This window comes from Dasypus novemcinctus, chromosome 8, assembly GCF_030445035.2.
Source record: "Dasypus novemcinctus isolate mDasNov1 chromosome 8, mDasNov1.1.hap2, whole genome shotgun sequence".
NCBI lineage: Eukaryota > Metazoa > Chordata > Mammalia > Cingulata > Dasypodidae > Dasypus > Dasypus novemcinctus.
In genome coordinates, this window is record NC_080680.1 from 78,740,483 (window position 1) to 78,758,202 (window position 17,720).

Consider the following 17,720-nt stretch of genomic DNA (forward strand, 5'->3'; position numbering starts at 1 on the left):
CTGACTGATTATTAGTTGCCCTCTGGGACAAGCTGATTGTTAGAGCTTCCTACTCTGCTGCTATCTGGGGTCTTCTCCATCCATGCAACTGTGGACAGACATTTTGTTGCTTCTACCTTTTGGCTTCCTAATTTTGGTGAAGTCAAATTTACCTATTTTGTTGTTGCTTGTGCTTTTGGTATAAAAACTAAGAATTCATTGCCTAATACAAGGTCCTGAAGCTATTTCTGTTTTCCTCTAAGAGTTTTATAGTATTATCTTTTTTTTTTTTAACTTATTTATTTCTCTCCCCTTCCCGCCTGCCCCAGTTGTCTGTTCTCTGTGTCTATTTGCTGCATGTTCTTCTTTGTCCGCTTCTGTTGTTGTCAGCGGCACGGGAATCTGTGTTTCTTTTCATTGCGTCATCTTGTTGTGTCAGCTCTCCATGTGTGCTGTGCCATTCCTGGGCAGGCTGCACTTTCTTTCATGCTGGGCGGCTCTCCTTACGGGGTGCACTCCTTGTGCGTGGGGTTCCCCTACACAGAGACACCCCTGCGTGGCACGGCACTCCTTGCGCGCATCAGCACTGCGCATGGGCGAGCTCCACATGGGTCAAGGAGGCCCAGGGTTTGAACCGCGGACCTCCCATGTGGTAGACGGACGCCCTAATGAGTGGGCCAAGTCTGCTTTCCTATAGTATTATCTCTTAAATTTAGGTTGTTAATTTATTTTGACTTAATTTTTGAATATTGTGTGAGGTAGGGGTCCAGTTTCATTCTTTTGCATGAGGCTACCAAGTTTTCCTAGCACTGTTTGTTGAAGAAACTATTCTTTGCCTATTGAGTGGACCTGGCACCCCTATCAAAAACCAATTAGCTATAATCCTGTGTTGTAGAACAGAAGAGAGGGGCTGGCTATCCAGTAAAAACGATTCTAGAGCTCAGAAGACTCATGGAATGGTCACCTTTTTTACAATAGATATTAACTTTCCTCTCTATTCTATAAAATAGCAAATTAGGGAAACATTAAATTGAGGACTAAAAAAAAGATAAGTTCTATTCAACAAAAACGCTCTTACCATACTACTCAAAAAGCCAACAGCTCTGTTCTCTATTTTACATCTCCATTCCTTTCCTTTAACTGGTGATAGCTGCATTGTGTTCAGTTTTGTTTTTTGTATAAATTGTGCTAAGGTTTCATGTGTGGTAGTGAGGCTTGAAGTTTTTGCTCTGAGTTCATCAGATGCTTTTGTAATTTTGTGATTGCTGAGGAATATTTTGAGACATCTTTTTCATCTAGAAATAAAATTAAAATACTACTTATTGTACAATATATGGGAACCATATATGTATATATACTTAGAATTTTCTGTGTACAGAGAAAGTATGTAGACACATCTCTATGTAAATAAAAAGAATTTGCTAAATCTGAAAAAATCAACTGCCCATAGATATGTGGTTTAATGCCGTACTCTCAATTCTATTCCGTTGGTCTATATGTCTGTCCTTGTGTCACCACCATGCTGTTCAGTTAAATTTTTTTAAAAGATTTATTCACTTACTTATTTCTCCCCACTCCCTTGCTGTTCACACTTGCTATGTCTGTTCATCTTCTTGTTACTTTAGGAGGCCCTGGAAACTGAACCTGGGACCTCTGATGTGGGAGGGAGGTGCCTAATCACCTGAGCGATCTCCGTTTGCTGCTTTCGTTGTGTCTATCATGTTTTTCTTTCTTGTTGAATCAGCTTGCCACGCTTGCCCTTCTTGTTGCATCAGCTTGCTGCGCTTGCCCATTGTGTCAGCTCGCTGTCTTGCTTGTCGTCTTTGCGGCACCAGGACCCTCAGTGCCCTGCTTTGTTGTGTCTCATTATGTATTTCTTCCTGTGTCTCTTGTATCATCTTGTTGTGTCAACTTGCCACGCCTGCCGCACCACTTTGCTGTCATCTTTAGGAGGCACCAGGAACCAATATAAATATAGTAGTATATAAATATAAATATAGTAGTATACATTTCCTATATGGTAGGTGGGAGCTCAATTGCTTGAGTGGCATCCACTTCTCTGTATTAAGTTTTGAAATTGGGAGGTGTGAGTCCTCCAACTTTGTTCTTTTTAAAGATGTTTTTGACACTTCAAGGTCCTGTGCTGTTCCATATTAATATGATGACTAACTTCCCCCTTTCTGTGAAGAAGGCTATTACATTCCATCTATAAATTGCTTTGGGTAGTACTCAAATATGTCTTAGCTTGCCAAGGCTGCAAATTCCATACACTGATTGGCTTAAACAGGAATTTATTGACTCACAGTTTCAGAGGATAGAAGTCTGTCAAAGAGAATGATTCATGTGCACCTAACAAGAATGTATATTCTGTTGCTGTTGGGAGTATTTTATATATGTCTATTAAGTCTAGTTGGTGTATTGTTCAAATCCTCTATGTCTTCACTGATCTTCTGTTTAGATGTTTTATCTATTATTGAAAGTAGTATATTAAAATTTCCCTACCATTAATGTAGAACTATCTATGTATCCCTTCAAATCTGTCAATGTTTGCTTCATATATTTTGGGGTTCTCTTCTTAGGTACATAAAAGTTTATAAATATGATATCTTCTTGATGACCCTTTTAAAATCATTATATAGTGTCCTTCTTTGTCCTTTGCCAGTTTTTGACTTACAGTCTATTTTGTCTAATATTAGTATAGCCACCCTTGCTCTTTTGGGTTACAATTTTTATGGGGTATTTTTTCCATCCTTTCACGTTTGTTTTTTTTTTAAGGCAGTACCAGGGATTGAACCTGGGATCATATGTGGGAAGGTGCTCAACCTTTTTACTTTCAACCTATTCATGTCTTTGAATTTAAGGTGAGTCTCTTATAAACAGCAGATAGTTGGGTCATGCTTTTTATCCTTTCTTCCAATCTCTGCCTTTTGTCTGGAGAGTTTATGATGTTCCTCAGCTCCGCTTGCTGCCTTTTCATGATTTCTATCTCTTTATTAAAAATTCTCTTCAATTCATGATTTTCCTTGACCTATTGCAGCATATTTAGGAATACTTTATAAAAATCTTTGGTATATTCAAACTCTTATTTTCCTCATCGAGAGTTTCTAAGGCTATATTCTGTTCCTTTTCATGATTATTTCCAGTTTCTTCGTATGTTTTGGAAACTTTTATTGCAACCTGGATATTTTGATATTTTAATGTGTTATGTCTGGAATTTAGATATTAAATCATCTGTTCTTTAGCTTGTATCCAGCTAGTGTTGAGACAGATTTTCTTGAATGCCAGCAGGTAACCATAAAAAAACAAAAACAAAAACAAACAAACAAAAAAGCAAAAAACCAAGAAGAAAAATAGAAAGCACTTTTCCCACTCTTTGAAGATTGATTTATGTGCATACTTTGCTTCAAAGCTGGCTTCTCTAACAATAAGTTTACAGAAAAGCATGAGGCAAAAATAGAGAGTCCTTTCTGGTCTTTTCTAAGCATGTGTATGTGGTCCTAGAAATTCTCCATTTACATGGATCCAAATGTCCCTTTTCTTCTAAGAAACTGTGTTTCCTCACTGTCCCAGGCACTACACTGTTCGTATCACAGGTAGCAATCCTTTGCCCCAGGCAGCTGTGATTTAACTCTTCCTACAGCACTGTAAGAGAGCTTTATGAGGCACCTCTACACACAGGGCAAGTTCTGAGGCAGTAAGCCTGTGGTAAGTGTCCTGGTCTGCCCTTTAGGCTGCCACCAAACAATCTGGCACAGACTTATATACTCCAACTATGTGCACAACGGTTTCTCTGCTGCCTCCAGCACCAGTAACGGGACACACACTGGGAGTGCAAGTCAGCTCACTGCCAAGCTGGCAAGGGGATTGGGGAATGGCCAGCAAAGGCACTTTGCAATTTTTCAACATTTATAAGTTGCATTTTTCTTGATTCAGCACTTGACTTGTCACTGTAACCCTTTAACTGTTTCCCAGAGCTTTGAGAAGATGGTTCTGCCAGTTCTTGCTTATTTCTTACAACTTCTGTGTGTGTATATTGTGTGTGTGTATGTGGGGCGGGGGGAATGGTGGTGGTGGTGGTGAAGCCCTGAAGTGTCCTACTCTGTCACCTTGATGACATTCCTATAATTTACTTTTTCACATAACAGTAGATCTTGGCCATTTTTCCTATCTGTACATGTAGATATCTCATTGTTTTTAACTTCAACCATTAATATTTACCCTGAAACACTGGTTTAAGTTTTACAGCCAAGGAAGTACCAAGGACAGCTACACCATCTTCTTCAAAGGTTCAGAGATTCCACTAAATCAATTTTTTTTCACATTGGAAATAAATGGAAAGCTGTTGGGTGGTGACCAGAATAGAGCTGTTGATGGTTCTTCTGCCAGCAAGGCTGCTACCCACATCAGACCCCTCATACAACAGGTATCTCTGCCTGAGTATGCCCCTTTCTCCTACTAGACTAAAAGTTCCTGGAAGGAGTGTGACTCCTGTCTCTTTACCTCACTATGCCTAGCATCATGGCTTGCTGGCAGCAAATGCTCTGCTGAATAAACAAATGAACAGAAAAAGGAACAAATGAATAAACCAGAACAAACTCAAAGCCCACATTTAACTTTACCTGAGTTAATTTGCTTTGCCTGAATGGAGTGTGGGTGTGTTCTTGGTCCAGTGCTCGGATACATTCCTTCAGCTGCAAAGTGGGAGTATAACAACAAGCACATCAGAGAGTGGAATGGAGAAAGCGGATGTGGCTTAACTGATAGAGCGTCCGCCTACCATATGGACAGTTCACGGTTCGATTCCCAGGGCCTCCTGACCCGTGTGGTAAGCTGGCCCATGCGCAGTGCTGTGGTACACAAGCTGGCCCATGCGTGTAGGGGAGCCCCACATGCAAGGAGTGCACCCTGCAAGGAGAGCCACCCCGCATGAAAAATGCACAGCCCACACAGGAGTGGTGCTGCACACACGGAGACCTGACATAGCAAGATGATGCAACAAAAAAGGGACACAGTTTCCCAGTGCTGCTGGATAATGCAAGCAGATGCAGAAGAACACACAGCGAATGGATAGAGAGAACAGACAATGGGAGGGAAAGGGAAATAAATAAATAATAAATCTTAAAAAAAAAAAAGATAGTGGAATGGAAAGAGGGAGGGACAGAACAGATGCTACATCCATAAGAAGCTTATTTTTCCTTATAAGTGGTTTCTTAAATAAACCACATCCAGGCAATCCCTGCAAAGGAAAGTCAAAGGGTCCTTGTAATATGTTCACCTAGAAAAATCAAACTAGAATGGGAAACACTATCCTGTGCTATTTAGCTTGGGGTTCCCCAAAGAGGCTGTGGTCCTAGGATTAATTGTAAGTTGATGAAGGGGTACAGATGAACCCAGGAACTTAACCTTTGGGTCCCAGAGTCCAAGCTTTGTAGTGGGAAGATAACAGATAGTGCTGATTTGCCAGCTACCTTTCTGTCCTCTCCTCACACTCTTTCCAGCTACAGACATTAAGTGGAGAAAATATCTATACCCACTTTTCCCCTCTCCACCCACACACACACCTATAGGCTTAGATTCAAGTGTGGATTTAGATATAAATTGTCTCAGTGGGGCAGGAGTAATTCTACAAAGTCAGAACTAGGAGCGACCTGAAAAACCACCTAGGTCTACCGTCTCATTTCAGAAAAGCAGGGCATAGCCCCTCAGTGAGAAGTACTCATTGGATATCACTAGTGTCAGCAGAGGCCCAGATATATAGACCTCCAGGGGAAACCTACCCATTAGAAACAGCAGGAAGCGGGGTGGGGGAGGTAGGAGTTGAAGCGGGGAGATCTTTTCCTATTTCTTCTCCGGCTGAGTCATGCATCTAGTCTAAAAAGCAGTAAACGAAAAGTAAAAGAGAGAAGAGGATGGAAGGAATCCCTTGGAAGGGCCAGTAATGGGTGTTCACCAAAAACAGGTAATTAGCCTTGAGAGCTGTGGTTATTTTTAGCAGCAGCCCTAGAGGCATGCAGCTGGGACTCAAGGCACTTGTCTCTGCCCTGTGTACTTGAACAGAAGGTATAAAGCTCCAAGAAGCTTCAGGATATAAGAAGTTACAAGGGAATTTCTTCTTTTATTACAAATCAATCCAATATCCCCAACCTTTAGTATAGGGAATATCTTCCAGAAGGGATGAATACCTCAAAAAGCACATGGTTTTGATTCTACTCTAGAAAGCTTGTTCCCAGTCCTTTTTGCATGCCATAGTCCATCTGAGATATAGTCAAGTTCCAAAGGGCTGGTACAACTTCATAGGTATTTTTTTCCAGATTTCACAGTTGATTCCCAGACCATAGTTAAAAGTATCCAAATCACAGAAAACTGGCTAAGGTTATGGACCCTTGGCCAATTCACTTAACTCATCTGAGCCTTAGAATCTAATCTGTAAGGTGGGGATAAGAGAATTTGCCTAACTTACCTCATAGGATATATAGACAAGTATATAGTAAACACTCAAAATACGTTAGTTCCAGGCTTCCTTGGAGAAATGCTTGATTCCAGGGCTGGGGCAGGGGAAGATGAGTCTTAGATATCTGGTAGTGCTATAAAGTTAGGAGATGTCTAAAATATGATGGGGGCATGTGAAAAGGATACAAAGGCCAACTGGAAGGAACTCCCAATGGCCAATTCTGGGAAAATGTGAGCAGAAAAATAAATAATGATAGTAAGGGGGTATAATCCAGTGAATGAAATAAATATCCATTTACCAATACAAATAATATAATAAATAAAATAAAGAGAAAGGACAGATCCTCCTTAGAGCAGAATTCTAATTAATGTAGAAACCTTTTTTGTTCCATGGACCCCTTTGCCAGTCAGATGAAAACCACAGACCTCTACTAAGTCCACACTATACGGTGTATTATTTAATAAATATATCACACCTACACCAACACATCCTCACAAGAATAATGATTTTCTGAGTTTCAATTCAAGCTCATGGACCCCTTGTTAAGAACCCCTGTCTTCTGCCAGCAAGGCTGCTGCCCACATCAGACCCCTAAGGTAGGGATCTTGTTTACATCTTGATTGGAACAAACCAACTGTACAAAGATATTTATATACCGTGCACCAATCAAGCTGCCAGGGTAAGATGCTTCAGGGTTCTGACTCCCACAAAAGCTTGGAAGAACCAGCAAGAACCGGCAGAAACATCTTCCTCAAAGCTCCAACGAACAGTTAAAGGACAGGGCATCCTGTCTGATGGTGACCTGAGGGACTCACTATCCCAGAACTTGCCTTGTGTGTAGAATGTGGCTCACCAAACTCTCTTAGCGATCACTGTAGGAGAACAGTTCAGAAGTGCTGCTTGAGCAAGAGATTGCTAGCTGTAGAACATACAGCAGAATGCCCTGGACTGTGAGGAAACTGTTTCATAGTGAACAGGAGACATTTGAAACTGTGTAAATGAGGGAATTCCTAAAGCTACACATGCATACCCAAGAGAAGACATATGCGCAGAAAGGATCAGGGAGATCCCTATGCTTTCGTCTGGGACCATTCTCTAATCTCATTGCATTGATAAGCCCTGAAGGAGAACACCAGCTGCACAGGTCAACAAGCAAAGACTGTGAAAGGAGTTTTTTTTACCCCCTCCCCCACCTTTTTCTGGTTAGTTAGAGACATTCAAAGAAAGCTCTGTCATAACACTAGCTGGATACAAGCTTAAGGAACAGATGCCTCAGAGACTAAATTCCAGCAATAACACATTAAAATAGCAAAATGTCTAGGTTTGAACTAAATATTTAAAAAAATACAAAGAAACAGGAAGTGATAGCCCAGATGAAAGAGAAAATTAAAACATTAGAAACTATCAATGAGGAGTACCAGATATGGGACATAACAAAACTTAAAAAAAAAGGTCCTAAATATGGTGAGCTAAAGGAAAACATGCACGAAGAACTAAAGGAAATCAAGAAAACAATAGATGAACACAAAGAGAATATCAATACAGAGCTTGAAATTATGAAAAGGAAACAAAGAGCTCAAGACCACAGGAACAGAAATCTAAAATTTCCTAGATGGGTTTAACAGAAGATTGGAGCTGGTAGAAGAAAGAATCAGTGAACTTAAAGATAAGAAAATTGAAATCATTCAGTCTGAGGAGAAAGAAGAATGAATAAAGAAAAATGAACAGAGCCTGAGGAACCCATGGGACACCATCAAGTTTACAGATAAACGCATTGTGGGAGTTCCAGAAGGAGAAGAGAGAGAGAAAGAGGCAGAGAGAATATTCAAAGAAATAGTGGCTGAAAACTCCCCAAATTTAAAGACATGATGATCAATGAACTCCAAACAAGATAAACCCAAATAGATCTGTACCACAACATATTATAATCAAGCTGCCCAATGCCAAAGATAAAGAGTTCTGAAAGCCCCAAGAGAGAAGCAACATGTCATATACACGGTAGCCTCAATAAGATTAAGAGTCACTATCTCATTGGAAACCACCAAGACAAGATAGCAATGGATAACATGTAACTCCACTTTTAACTTCCTACAGGATCTAAAAGGCAAACGCATAAATGTAATGATAAATCAATTGTTGTAGACTCATAATGTATAAATATGTAATTTGTGGTAAGAGCTACATAAAGGTGTGGGGATAGAGGAGTATAGGAAAATAGTTTGTATATACTATTGAAGTTAAGATGGCATCAAAGCAAATGAGATTGTTACAGATTTAGGATGTTAAATTTTAGCCCCGTGTTAACTACAAAGAAAATATTGGAGAACATGAAAGCTCACAGAGACAGAAATTAGAATACAGTTTGCCAGGGGGCTGGGAACAGGGGGAATGGGAGTATGCATAATAGGTGTAGGATTTTTGTTGGGAAGGTAGGAAAGTTTTAATAATGGAAGGTGGTAAGGGCACTGTAATACTGTAAATGTGATCAATTCCATTGAATGGGAGTGGTTGATATGGGAGAGTTCATGTTGGATAAATGTATAAATGTTCCCACAATTAAAACAGAAAGACAGAGCAAATAAAGAGACAAGAGACAATGACAATTAAAGGCAATACAGAGGAGTAGATGTGCCTCAAGTGGTTGGGCACCCACCTCCCATATGGGAGGTCCCAGGTTTGGTTCCCGGTGCCTCCTAAAGAAGACAAAGAAATGACAAGCAGACAATGAGCAAAAACAAAGAGCAAACAACAAGCAAATCAATGAACCAACAAAACAAAACAAATAGGGAGTGGATGTGGCTCAAACAGTTGGGCACCCGCCTCCCACATAAGAAGTCCTGGGTTTGTATCCCAATGCTTCCTAAAGAGAAAAACAAACAGACACAATGGACAGACAAGGACTGTAAACAACAAGCACACAAACAAGGGAGCTATGGGGGGGAGATAAAAGTTTTTAAAAATTAAAAAATAAAATAAATAAAAGCAATACATGATCCTGGATGGGATCTAGCAAGGGAGGAAATAAGGCTTAAAGGGACATTATATTGGGACATTTGGGGAAAAATGGAATATAGATGTAAATTTTATATCATTGTTAAATATCCTGAACTTGATAACTGCACTTAAGGTGGTTATATAAGTGAATATCCTGTTCTTAAGTAATGTATGTGGCAGTATTAAGTGTTCATGGGGCATGAGGTATGCATGAGATATACAATCTACACTCAAGTTCTCAGAAAATGGATTGATAAATGGATAGGCAGATAGAAAGATAGAATGATACAGCAGATGTTATAAAATGTTAAAATTGGTACATCTGTGTATGGGGGAGTTAGGGCTACGCTGGAGTTCTCTGTATGGGATTTGTATAATATTTGTAACTATAAATATAACTAAGTTTGAAATTATTTCAAAATAAAAATGTTTTTAAGAAAAGAAAAAAATTATATTTATGGGACAACTAAAAAAATCTTAGCACTCATTGGATATCAGATAACACTAAAGAACTATTTTTTAAGTATGATAATAGTATTATAGTTATTTTTTTTTAAAGAGTCCTTATCTTTTTAAGATACATACTGAAGTATTTGTGGAAGAAATTACTTAATGACTAGGCTTTAAAATAATTCAGCAAGGGGGAAAGATGCAGCTGATAAGATTGTTCACATGTTGAAATCTGTTGAGGCTGGGTGACCATTATATGAAGGATCATAACACTATTAGTTCTACTTTTGTACATTTGAAAATTAGTAAAGTTTTAAAACTTGGAGAGGTTAAGAAACTTTTCCTGAGTTAATCATTCAGTAACTTTACCAATACTTATGTGACTAATTGGCAGGGGTTGACCAGAGGAAGAGAAGTGGGGGGAGAAGGGAAGAGTAGCCTAGAGTTGCCAGAGTCTAAATGGGCAGCCTCTACGTCCAGCCTTGGAATTCTACTTCCAGGTAAGAGCATGCCTTCTGCTCTCTGATTCTACCCCACCCTCATCCCCTCTAACTGCAGGTAAAAAAGGGCAAGGATTTCAGGGGTAAAGTTTTTTAACAACTTACAGCTAGAAGACTCTGGTTTATTTCTGCACCTTCCATCTTTGTCTGTTTGTCTGTGTCCCTGGCATCTGCTGCTCGTTCACTGCCAGCCAAGTCAATAAAAGAGATCCTAGAGAAAAAGACACAGCAGGGATGACTTCTTTAGAGCTTCAGTTTAGTTTTACATCAGTCAGCATTATGACGTAAAACCTTAGGAAGAAATTAACACTGGTCTAGCCTCAGGAAAGGAAAGACATTCCTGTTAGTTTTCCAAAATTTTCAAAAGATTCTGATCTGTCAGCTGCTGCTGGCACTGTTCACTCCGACATTTCATGGCTTTTAATCATTTGTGAGAAAGTATGACTGAAATTAATAAATTTCCATGAGGCTAAGTGACCACAATGTAAATCACTTAGGTGATCATTTAGATGATTAAATGGAAACACTTTTGTGTGCTACTTTCCAGCCAAAAAAAGAGTCATTACTCAGAAGTGTGATAGGCTCATCCGTCATTGCAGCAAGAGAGTTTGCTAAGATAGCAGCAGCAAAGCAATGAATGTACCCAATTGTCTTATGGCTTCTTTCAAGGATGGATTCATTTTCCTTTTTTTGGTCCGTAAGTTCTGTGATGCATTCCCCACTATTCCTCTGCTGATATGGAGTTTCAAGTTAGAAGCAATCAATGTCCCTTTTAATAAGTTAGGTTTGACCAACAATAGGTCATTACTTCACAGTTAATCAACTGATGGCACCTTAGTACAATGATTTATTTTAGGGCTAACGACTCTGCTCTGTATCCCTGAAATGAACAACTCCATGGTGGCAGGGTGTCCTGCTGTTGATAACACATATTTCAAAGTCATGTTAGGGAAAGGCAGTCAATCCAGTTCCCAGCGTATTTCCAGCTCACCTGCCAAATGTCCTCTTGGCTGAATCTTTGATTTGAATTTGGATGACAGCATGGGAACGGGAGGAGTCTGCATTAACTCCAGTGGCTCCAGTGCTGCGCTCCTTGCTGCCCTTTAATATCACCTGAAAATAAAATCCAGAGGGTGATTTCTCCAAACAGTAAACAAAGCCCTCTGATTCACGAGAGTTGGCCAGAAGCAGTAGATACAAAACTACAACTTCATCAGTATATTGCAGATTTATCCCTCCATGTGGAAATTTGCCCAAATACCAAATCATACAAAGTAAGTACCCAATGGCAATGAAAACAGTGTGGAATACTAACCTTGATGGAGAACATTCAATTGCTCAAGAGAGAATTTTCTTCCTGATCATGTGTTCTTTTTAATATCTTTGATAGATTTAGCCTAACATCCCCAGAGCACAGCTCAGCTCCAAAGCAAGGTCCCATGACAACCATCTATCTTAATAACTGAAACAAAGGACAGAAATGTACATCACAGAATAACTGATTGCATCCACTTCTGTTCTACCAGGATGCAGCCAGAAAAGAGGTCGGCCTGCTGTGTAGCAGGGTGAGGCCTTAGGATTGGCCTGCAGTCCCTGAAAACATAGTCATATATGAATATGCTGCCCTGATTTTGAACTGGGGAAGGAGTATTGATTACTGAGACTCAAAAAGCTGAGGAGCTTTAAAAACATTATTTGATAGAATTCTCACAACAGGTTAATATGAGGTAGGTACAAACTGAAAATGGGAGGATTGCATCCAGCATCCAGGTGGAATCTGACCCTCCTCTTGACATAGAGGTGCAATGGACACAACCAATCCAATGTCCACATAGAAGAGGTGGCATTGGAATGGGAAAAGTGGACATAGTGGACGAAGGGTATGGGGAAAGGCAGGAAGAGATGAGAGGTGGAGGCGTCTTTGGGACATGGAGCGGCCCTGGATGGTACTTCAGAGGCAATCACCGGACATTGTAAATCCTCACAGGGCCCACTGGATGGAATGGAGGAGAGTATGGGCTATGATGTGAACCAATGTATATGAGGTGCAGAGGTGCCCAAAGATGTACTTACAAAATCCAATGGATGTGTCATGATGATGGGAACGAGTGTTGTTGGGGGGGGGAGAGGGGGGGTGGGGGGATGGGGTTGAATGGGACCTCACATATATATTTTTAATGTAATATTATTACAAAGTCAATAAAAAATAAAAAAATCAAAAAAAAAAATATGAGGTAGGTACAATTATTATCTCCAATTTACAAATAAGGAACAAACTCAGAGGTTGATTTGCTCATGATCACATACTTGCATAGAAGAGCCAAATTCTACATCTAGTAGTCTGACTCCAAAAATCCCTGTGGTTTCTGCTCCACTGTAGGGCACTTAAGATAACCGTCATTTATTTTATAGTGAATTAAGGAAAGGAAGTCCTATCAAATTTTTTCTCAAGATTTCAAAATTTTAACTTATATCATGGTGAATATAGTCACAGTTTCCAAATTAGAGGTCAAAAGTTGACAGAGCAAAACTTTAACAATAGGCTATAAAATATCTTAAGCAGGCCAAGTGGTTTTTAAAGATTTAACTAACTAAAAGTAAGTTTCTCCACGGTCCAAGCAATGGTTATGTTCCTAAAGATTTTCTGCATTTGAGATTTAAGATCAAATTTTACAATATTTTAAATGTACTTACTTTTAAAATAGCTTGCCATTTAAAGAGACTACACGATAAATTCTTTTGTAAGAGAAGAACCTGCTAATTTATAAAACTAGATTATCAACTACACAGATAGCATGTTGCTGCTGATCAGAAAATAAGAGTTAGAGTGGTAATCCCTTATAAGGGATGAGGCAAGTGCTGAAAAAAAGGCAGCTCAGATGCCAGGAGGACAATTATGGCTATAGCTGTGATTGACCCATATAATGTAAATTTTCTTGCTTATCCTGGTCTTACCCTATTCCTTTTTGACCTCATGTGTAAATACACTGTAACACAATGATGATGGATCACCTTAGCTTTATGTTGTTTTTTTTTCAAACTTTATTTTTTTCTTTTAAAATAAAATATGTATCTTAAACAATCTCAGGGTTAAGATTCTGGTTCATTTCCTCCCAGAGTTTTAGCCAACTCTGGCTTTTTTTGTCTTTTACAAATGCCTTGATAGGAGACGAGAGATCTTTTTAAAGCTCTACATTTGTATAAGCAACATACTTGAAGGATGAGGGAAGGAACACAGAAAAGCTGCGACTTATCCAAGGCCACATAGGTAGAATATGGTCACACCAAAGACAGAAGCCAGATGCTCTAGGCCACATGTGTTGCTACTTCTACTGAGACCCAGATAGAACTTAGAGAGGCCTCAAGGACATACTGGGCAAGGAACTGTGGATAGTGACAGGAGGCTCAAAGGATGGCCCTGTGGTTCACCCTCAGGGAAGTCAAGAAAAGTTGGCTCCTAGGATTCTGTGGATAGTGACAGGAGGCTCAAAGGATGGCCCTGTGGTTCACCCTCAGGGAAGTCAAGAAAAGTTGGCTCCTAGGATTCTTTCATAGAGGTTTTTTGTTTTCTTTTTTTATTGGTGTTTTCTTTTTAGTTGTTTTTATTTATTTATTTTTTATTTTCATCCTCTTTCTCTCTCTGTTTGCAGCTAGGATTCCTGACAAAGTTTTACAGTTGGCTTTTCACCTTGTCCACCATAACGTATTGGGTAGCTGTGAGTATGTCTCAGTAAATCTAACGTGTTAAGGTGAACTTTCCTGGCCAAATTCTTTTTAGGGAAGGCATGAAGGAATTTCTGGTCCTTTGTACAGTTTCCTCGGCTTCAGTAACACACTGCACTTGAGGCAGGCTACATTGGTGAATAGAGATGAATCTGGGACCTGGCAGAAAAACATGGCTGTGAAACATGTGGCCATGGAGACACCACAAGATAACTGCTGGGAAAACCCCCCGAGAACCCCTATTCAGGACAGAATTTTGTCCTGGATCAAGGAAAAGCCCAGACATTATCAAGGGGCCTTGTCATTGGCCTCCTCCTCCCCAGGCCATTGACAGGTGGGGGAACCAATCAGAACAGCAAACAACTTGCATTCCTCCCCTGACATTAGCAATGGGGCGGAAAAATTAATGATTTAAAAAGCAAGTGCGAAAGCCAAATCGGCCCTGTATTGTCCTTTCTCTCCCTGTCTGGATTAGCACACAAGTACACCTGGGGACTTGTAATCTGTAATGGGGATTTGTAGTCTGTAAATCAACCCTTTTTACCCCTTTTTAGCCCTTTTCCTCTCTCTGCCTGGACCAACCTCCAACTATACCTGGGACCCATAATCTGTTATTTTCTCCCATTTCTCTTCTCTCATTTTCTTAATAAACTGCTAGGCTAACTAAACTGGCATGCACTTAAAATTCTTTTTTGTAACACAGCAAGAACCTAGAGGAAATCTGGCAACACTATTATCAAGCCTTTAGAAATTGTGGAATAAAGCAGCTGAGCTCTGAGGAATAAAAACAAGGCTGTTTGTAAACATCAAAGATCATCCAGATAAACATTTGTAAATGACATGTGTGCTGGTTGAGTCTTTTGAAGACCCCAGAAAAGTATGTTCTTAATGTTAACCCATTCTTGTGGGTGTGGACTTTTTGTAAAGTAGGATCTTTTGGTAAGTAGGATCTTAAGATGTGGCCCACCTCATTCAAGATGGGTCTTAATCCCCTTACTGTAGCCCTTTATAAACGGAGGACTAAAAAGCCACAGACACACAGAAAAAACTGCAGTAACAGAGAGAAGCCTGAGACAGGACAGTGCAAAGCAGAACAAGCCACAGGCCCAGAGAAGACTGGGCTGCCATTATGCCCTACCATGTGCCTGGCTGCCCACAGCTGCAACTTAGTAAGGCAGCATCTCTTGATGATGCCTTGATTTGGACATTTTCACAGCTTTGGAACCCTAATAAATTCCCATTATAAAAGCCAACCCATTTCTGCTATATTGCACTGGCAGCCTTAGCAAACTAAGACAACATGCAATTAAGTGTAATCGTTAAAGAGTGAAGTCTGAAGGAAGAAAGGAGGAAAGGAGGGAAGAAGGAAATAAGGAAAAGAGAAAAGGAAAAGGAAAAGAAAAGGAGAGAATCTCCTTGGGATAAATGCAAGTCATCAAAGGATGAGAAAAATTAACACAATCATCTGAAAAATCACTAGGCTTCTCTTTCCTCTCACTTCCTCCTTCTCAAACTAAAATCTATAGAGCATGTTTATAAATCTCAATTGTTCAGACAGACATATTATGTGAGTAGTGACTGAGGAGCTGCTACAGTAGGGAGTAGAGACAAGTGCTGAGTTCTGTGTGCTGGGAACATTCAGGGAATTAATAATAATAGTAGATGTGACATGAACCAGCATTGCTCTAAGCATTTTATATACATTATTTTAGTTCCTTCTCCATCATCCAACCCAACCATCTACTATCATCTGTATGTTTCAGGCTCAGAAAGGTAAAGGACATGCTCAAGGATATACAGCACTAGGACCCAGCCATGTTGAGTTAAAAGGCTTTATTCACTAAGCTCTCCTGCACAAATGCCAAAGCACTCTGAGTACTTAAGCAACATAAGCCCTGGGTATAGATATATAGACAAAGCCCCTATCATACACATACAAGTGAGGCCCATCTAGGGGAAGCCCTTGTTGTGTGGACCTCTGCCACCAATGACAGCCAGAGCAATGACAGACCTCACATCTGCACTGATAAAAACAGGTAAAAGAATATGACTGAAAGGAGAAATTTCCTGGATGAAGGAAGATCTTGTGTGAAAAATAAAGCTGCCAGTCGTGTAAGCAGGCAGTAAATGGCTATGTCTGAGTAAGCCTGAAGGTAATATGTGAGGGTGACACTTGATGACATCTGAGGTGACCCTTGAGCAAACACATGGGTGATACCTGAGAGTGCATGAGCAGTGATACCTGAGAGTGAGAGTGTAATACCTGAGGTAGCAAGTGCTGTTGTTTTGTGTCAATCAGTGTTTATGAGGGTAACCATGTCAGATATCCATAATTTATATCTGCTATCCACCTTGGTCTCGAGCTGAATGGCTTCTTGCACAATGCCACACATACTGCAGATTAAGGGTATCAATGGTCATACTTATTCTCTCAACCTGTATGTTGACTAAAAAGAAAGTTCTTTTTGCCTTTCTTAGGAATGATACTTTTAGGATAGGACAATACCATTAACTCTTCCAGAGTACAGGGGTTGACGCACCACCACCATGCCCAGTAGCACAGATATGGTCCATAGCCAAGGAAAAGGGACTGCCTCTTAGTCTTTGTTCCTTTTCCATTCAACTGGGCTAATATCCAGGGACAAAGGTATCCTGAGGTCCAGACTTAACTGAAACTCCTGGCCAAAGGAAGGAGTGGATAGAGGAGGTGAAGAAAAGAGACCACCGGGAATAGATGTGTAAGAAGCAATTTCCTTAAGACTCCACAGTGGAGGGAGCTCTGGGCAGGTTAGGAATGGTGACAGCCGTGGAGAAGCCCCTTCAACATGTCCCACACTCATTCTGTGCCTGCCTTCGCAATCACTAGAAAGGAGTCTTGGATTTTAGGTGCCCCTCTACAGCAGTCACATTTAGATACCATCCTTTGGTTTGGGATCCCAGGATTCAGGGATTGGAGAATAACATAAACATGAGGTTCCAGTCCATAATCAAAACTTACTTATTGCTCCAGGGAAAAGAAACTCTTAGGAAAAAAGGAAAAAAAAGACACCAATGGTGGGTCACCCTGTCATTTCATACACTCTTAGTTTTAAAAAAATAATTACAATCTTTCCTGCAAGTCCTGACATTTGAAGTTTACAGCCCTTTAAACACTTAATTTTAAGCAAACTATCTACCACACAAGATATTATCATAAAAGTATAAATTCATTCAATAATGCATCTTTTTTCTTATTTTCTTAAAAAAAACCTGATCTCTAATGATACACTACAGGTATATAATATAGTGAGAGGATATGTATAGGCTTCTGAGTGAGATCATCTGGGTTGGAATCCTGGTTCTGCCAGCCTTTAGCTATGTGATCCTCAGTTGTCACTATTCTCAGTTTTCTGCTATCTAAGATAAGATCTACAAAATTTACCTCATGATTTTGTGACGCTTAAATGGGATAACATTTACAAAAGCCCCTAGAAGAGTGTTTGGTAGATAGTAAGTGCTCAGTAAACATTTGCAATTATTAGAACAGAATGTAAAGAAAGGCAGTGGGTGGGGGGAGGGAGACAGACAGAATATAGGATTAACTAGGGAGGCTTTAACTTTAGTGCTCACTGGAGGCATTTCTA

At 40.0% G+C, this 17,720-nt stretch overlaps 1 protein-coding gene across 2 annotated transcripts in view; it reads right to left on the bottom strand.

Moving 5' to 3' along the window:
• Positions 1–17,720, bottom strand: part of KIF24 (kinesin family member 24) — an 89,559-nt gene that overhangs the window by 14,419 nt on the left and 57,420 nt on the right. Inside the window, exons 7-9 of one of the 2 annotated variants that reach the window (XM_004471891.3) lie at positions 11,366–11,487; positions 10,480–10,585; positions 4,599–4,670 (exon numbers count right to left, since the gene is read on the bottom strand). In XM_004471891.3, the coding sequence (XP_004471948.2) occupies positions 4,599–4,670; positions 10,480–10,585; positions 11,366–11,487 (300 nt within the window). The remainder of the gene's footprint in view (positions 1–4,598; positions 4,671–10,479; positions 10,586–11,365; positions 11,488–17,720) is intronic. The other variant, XM_023582640.2, reaches the window with a different exon arrangement.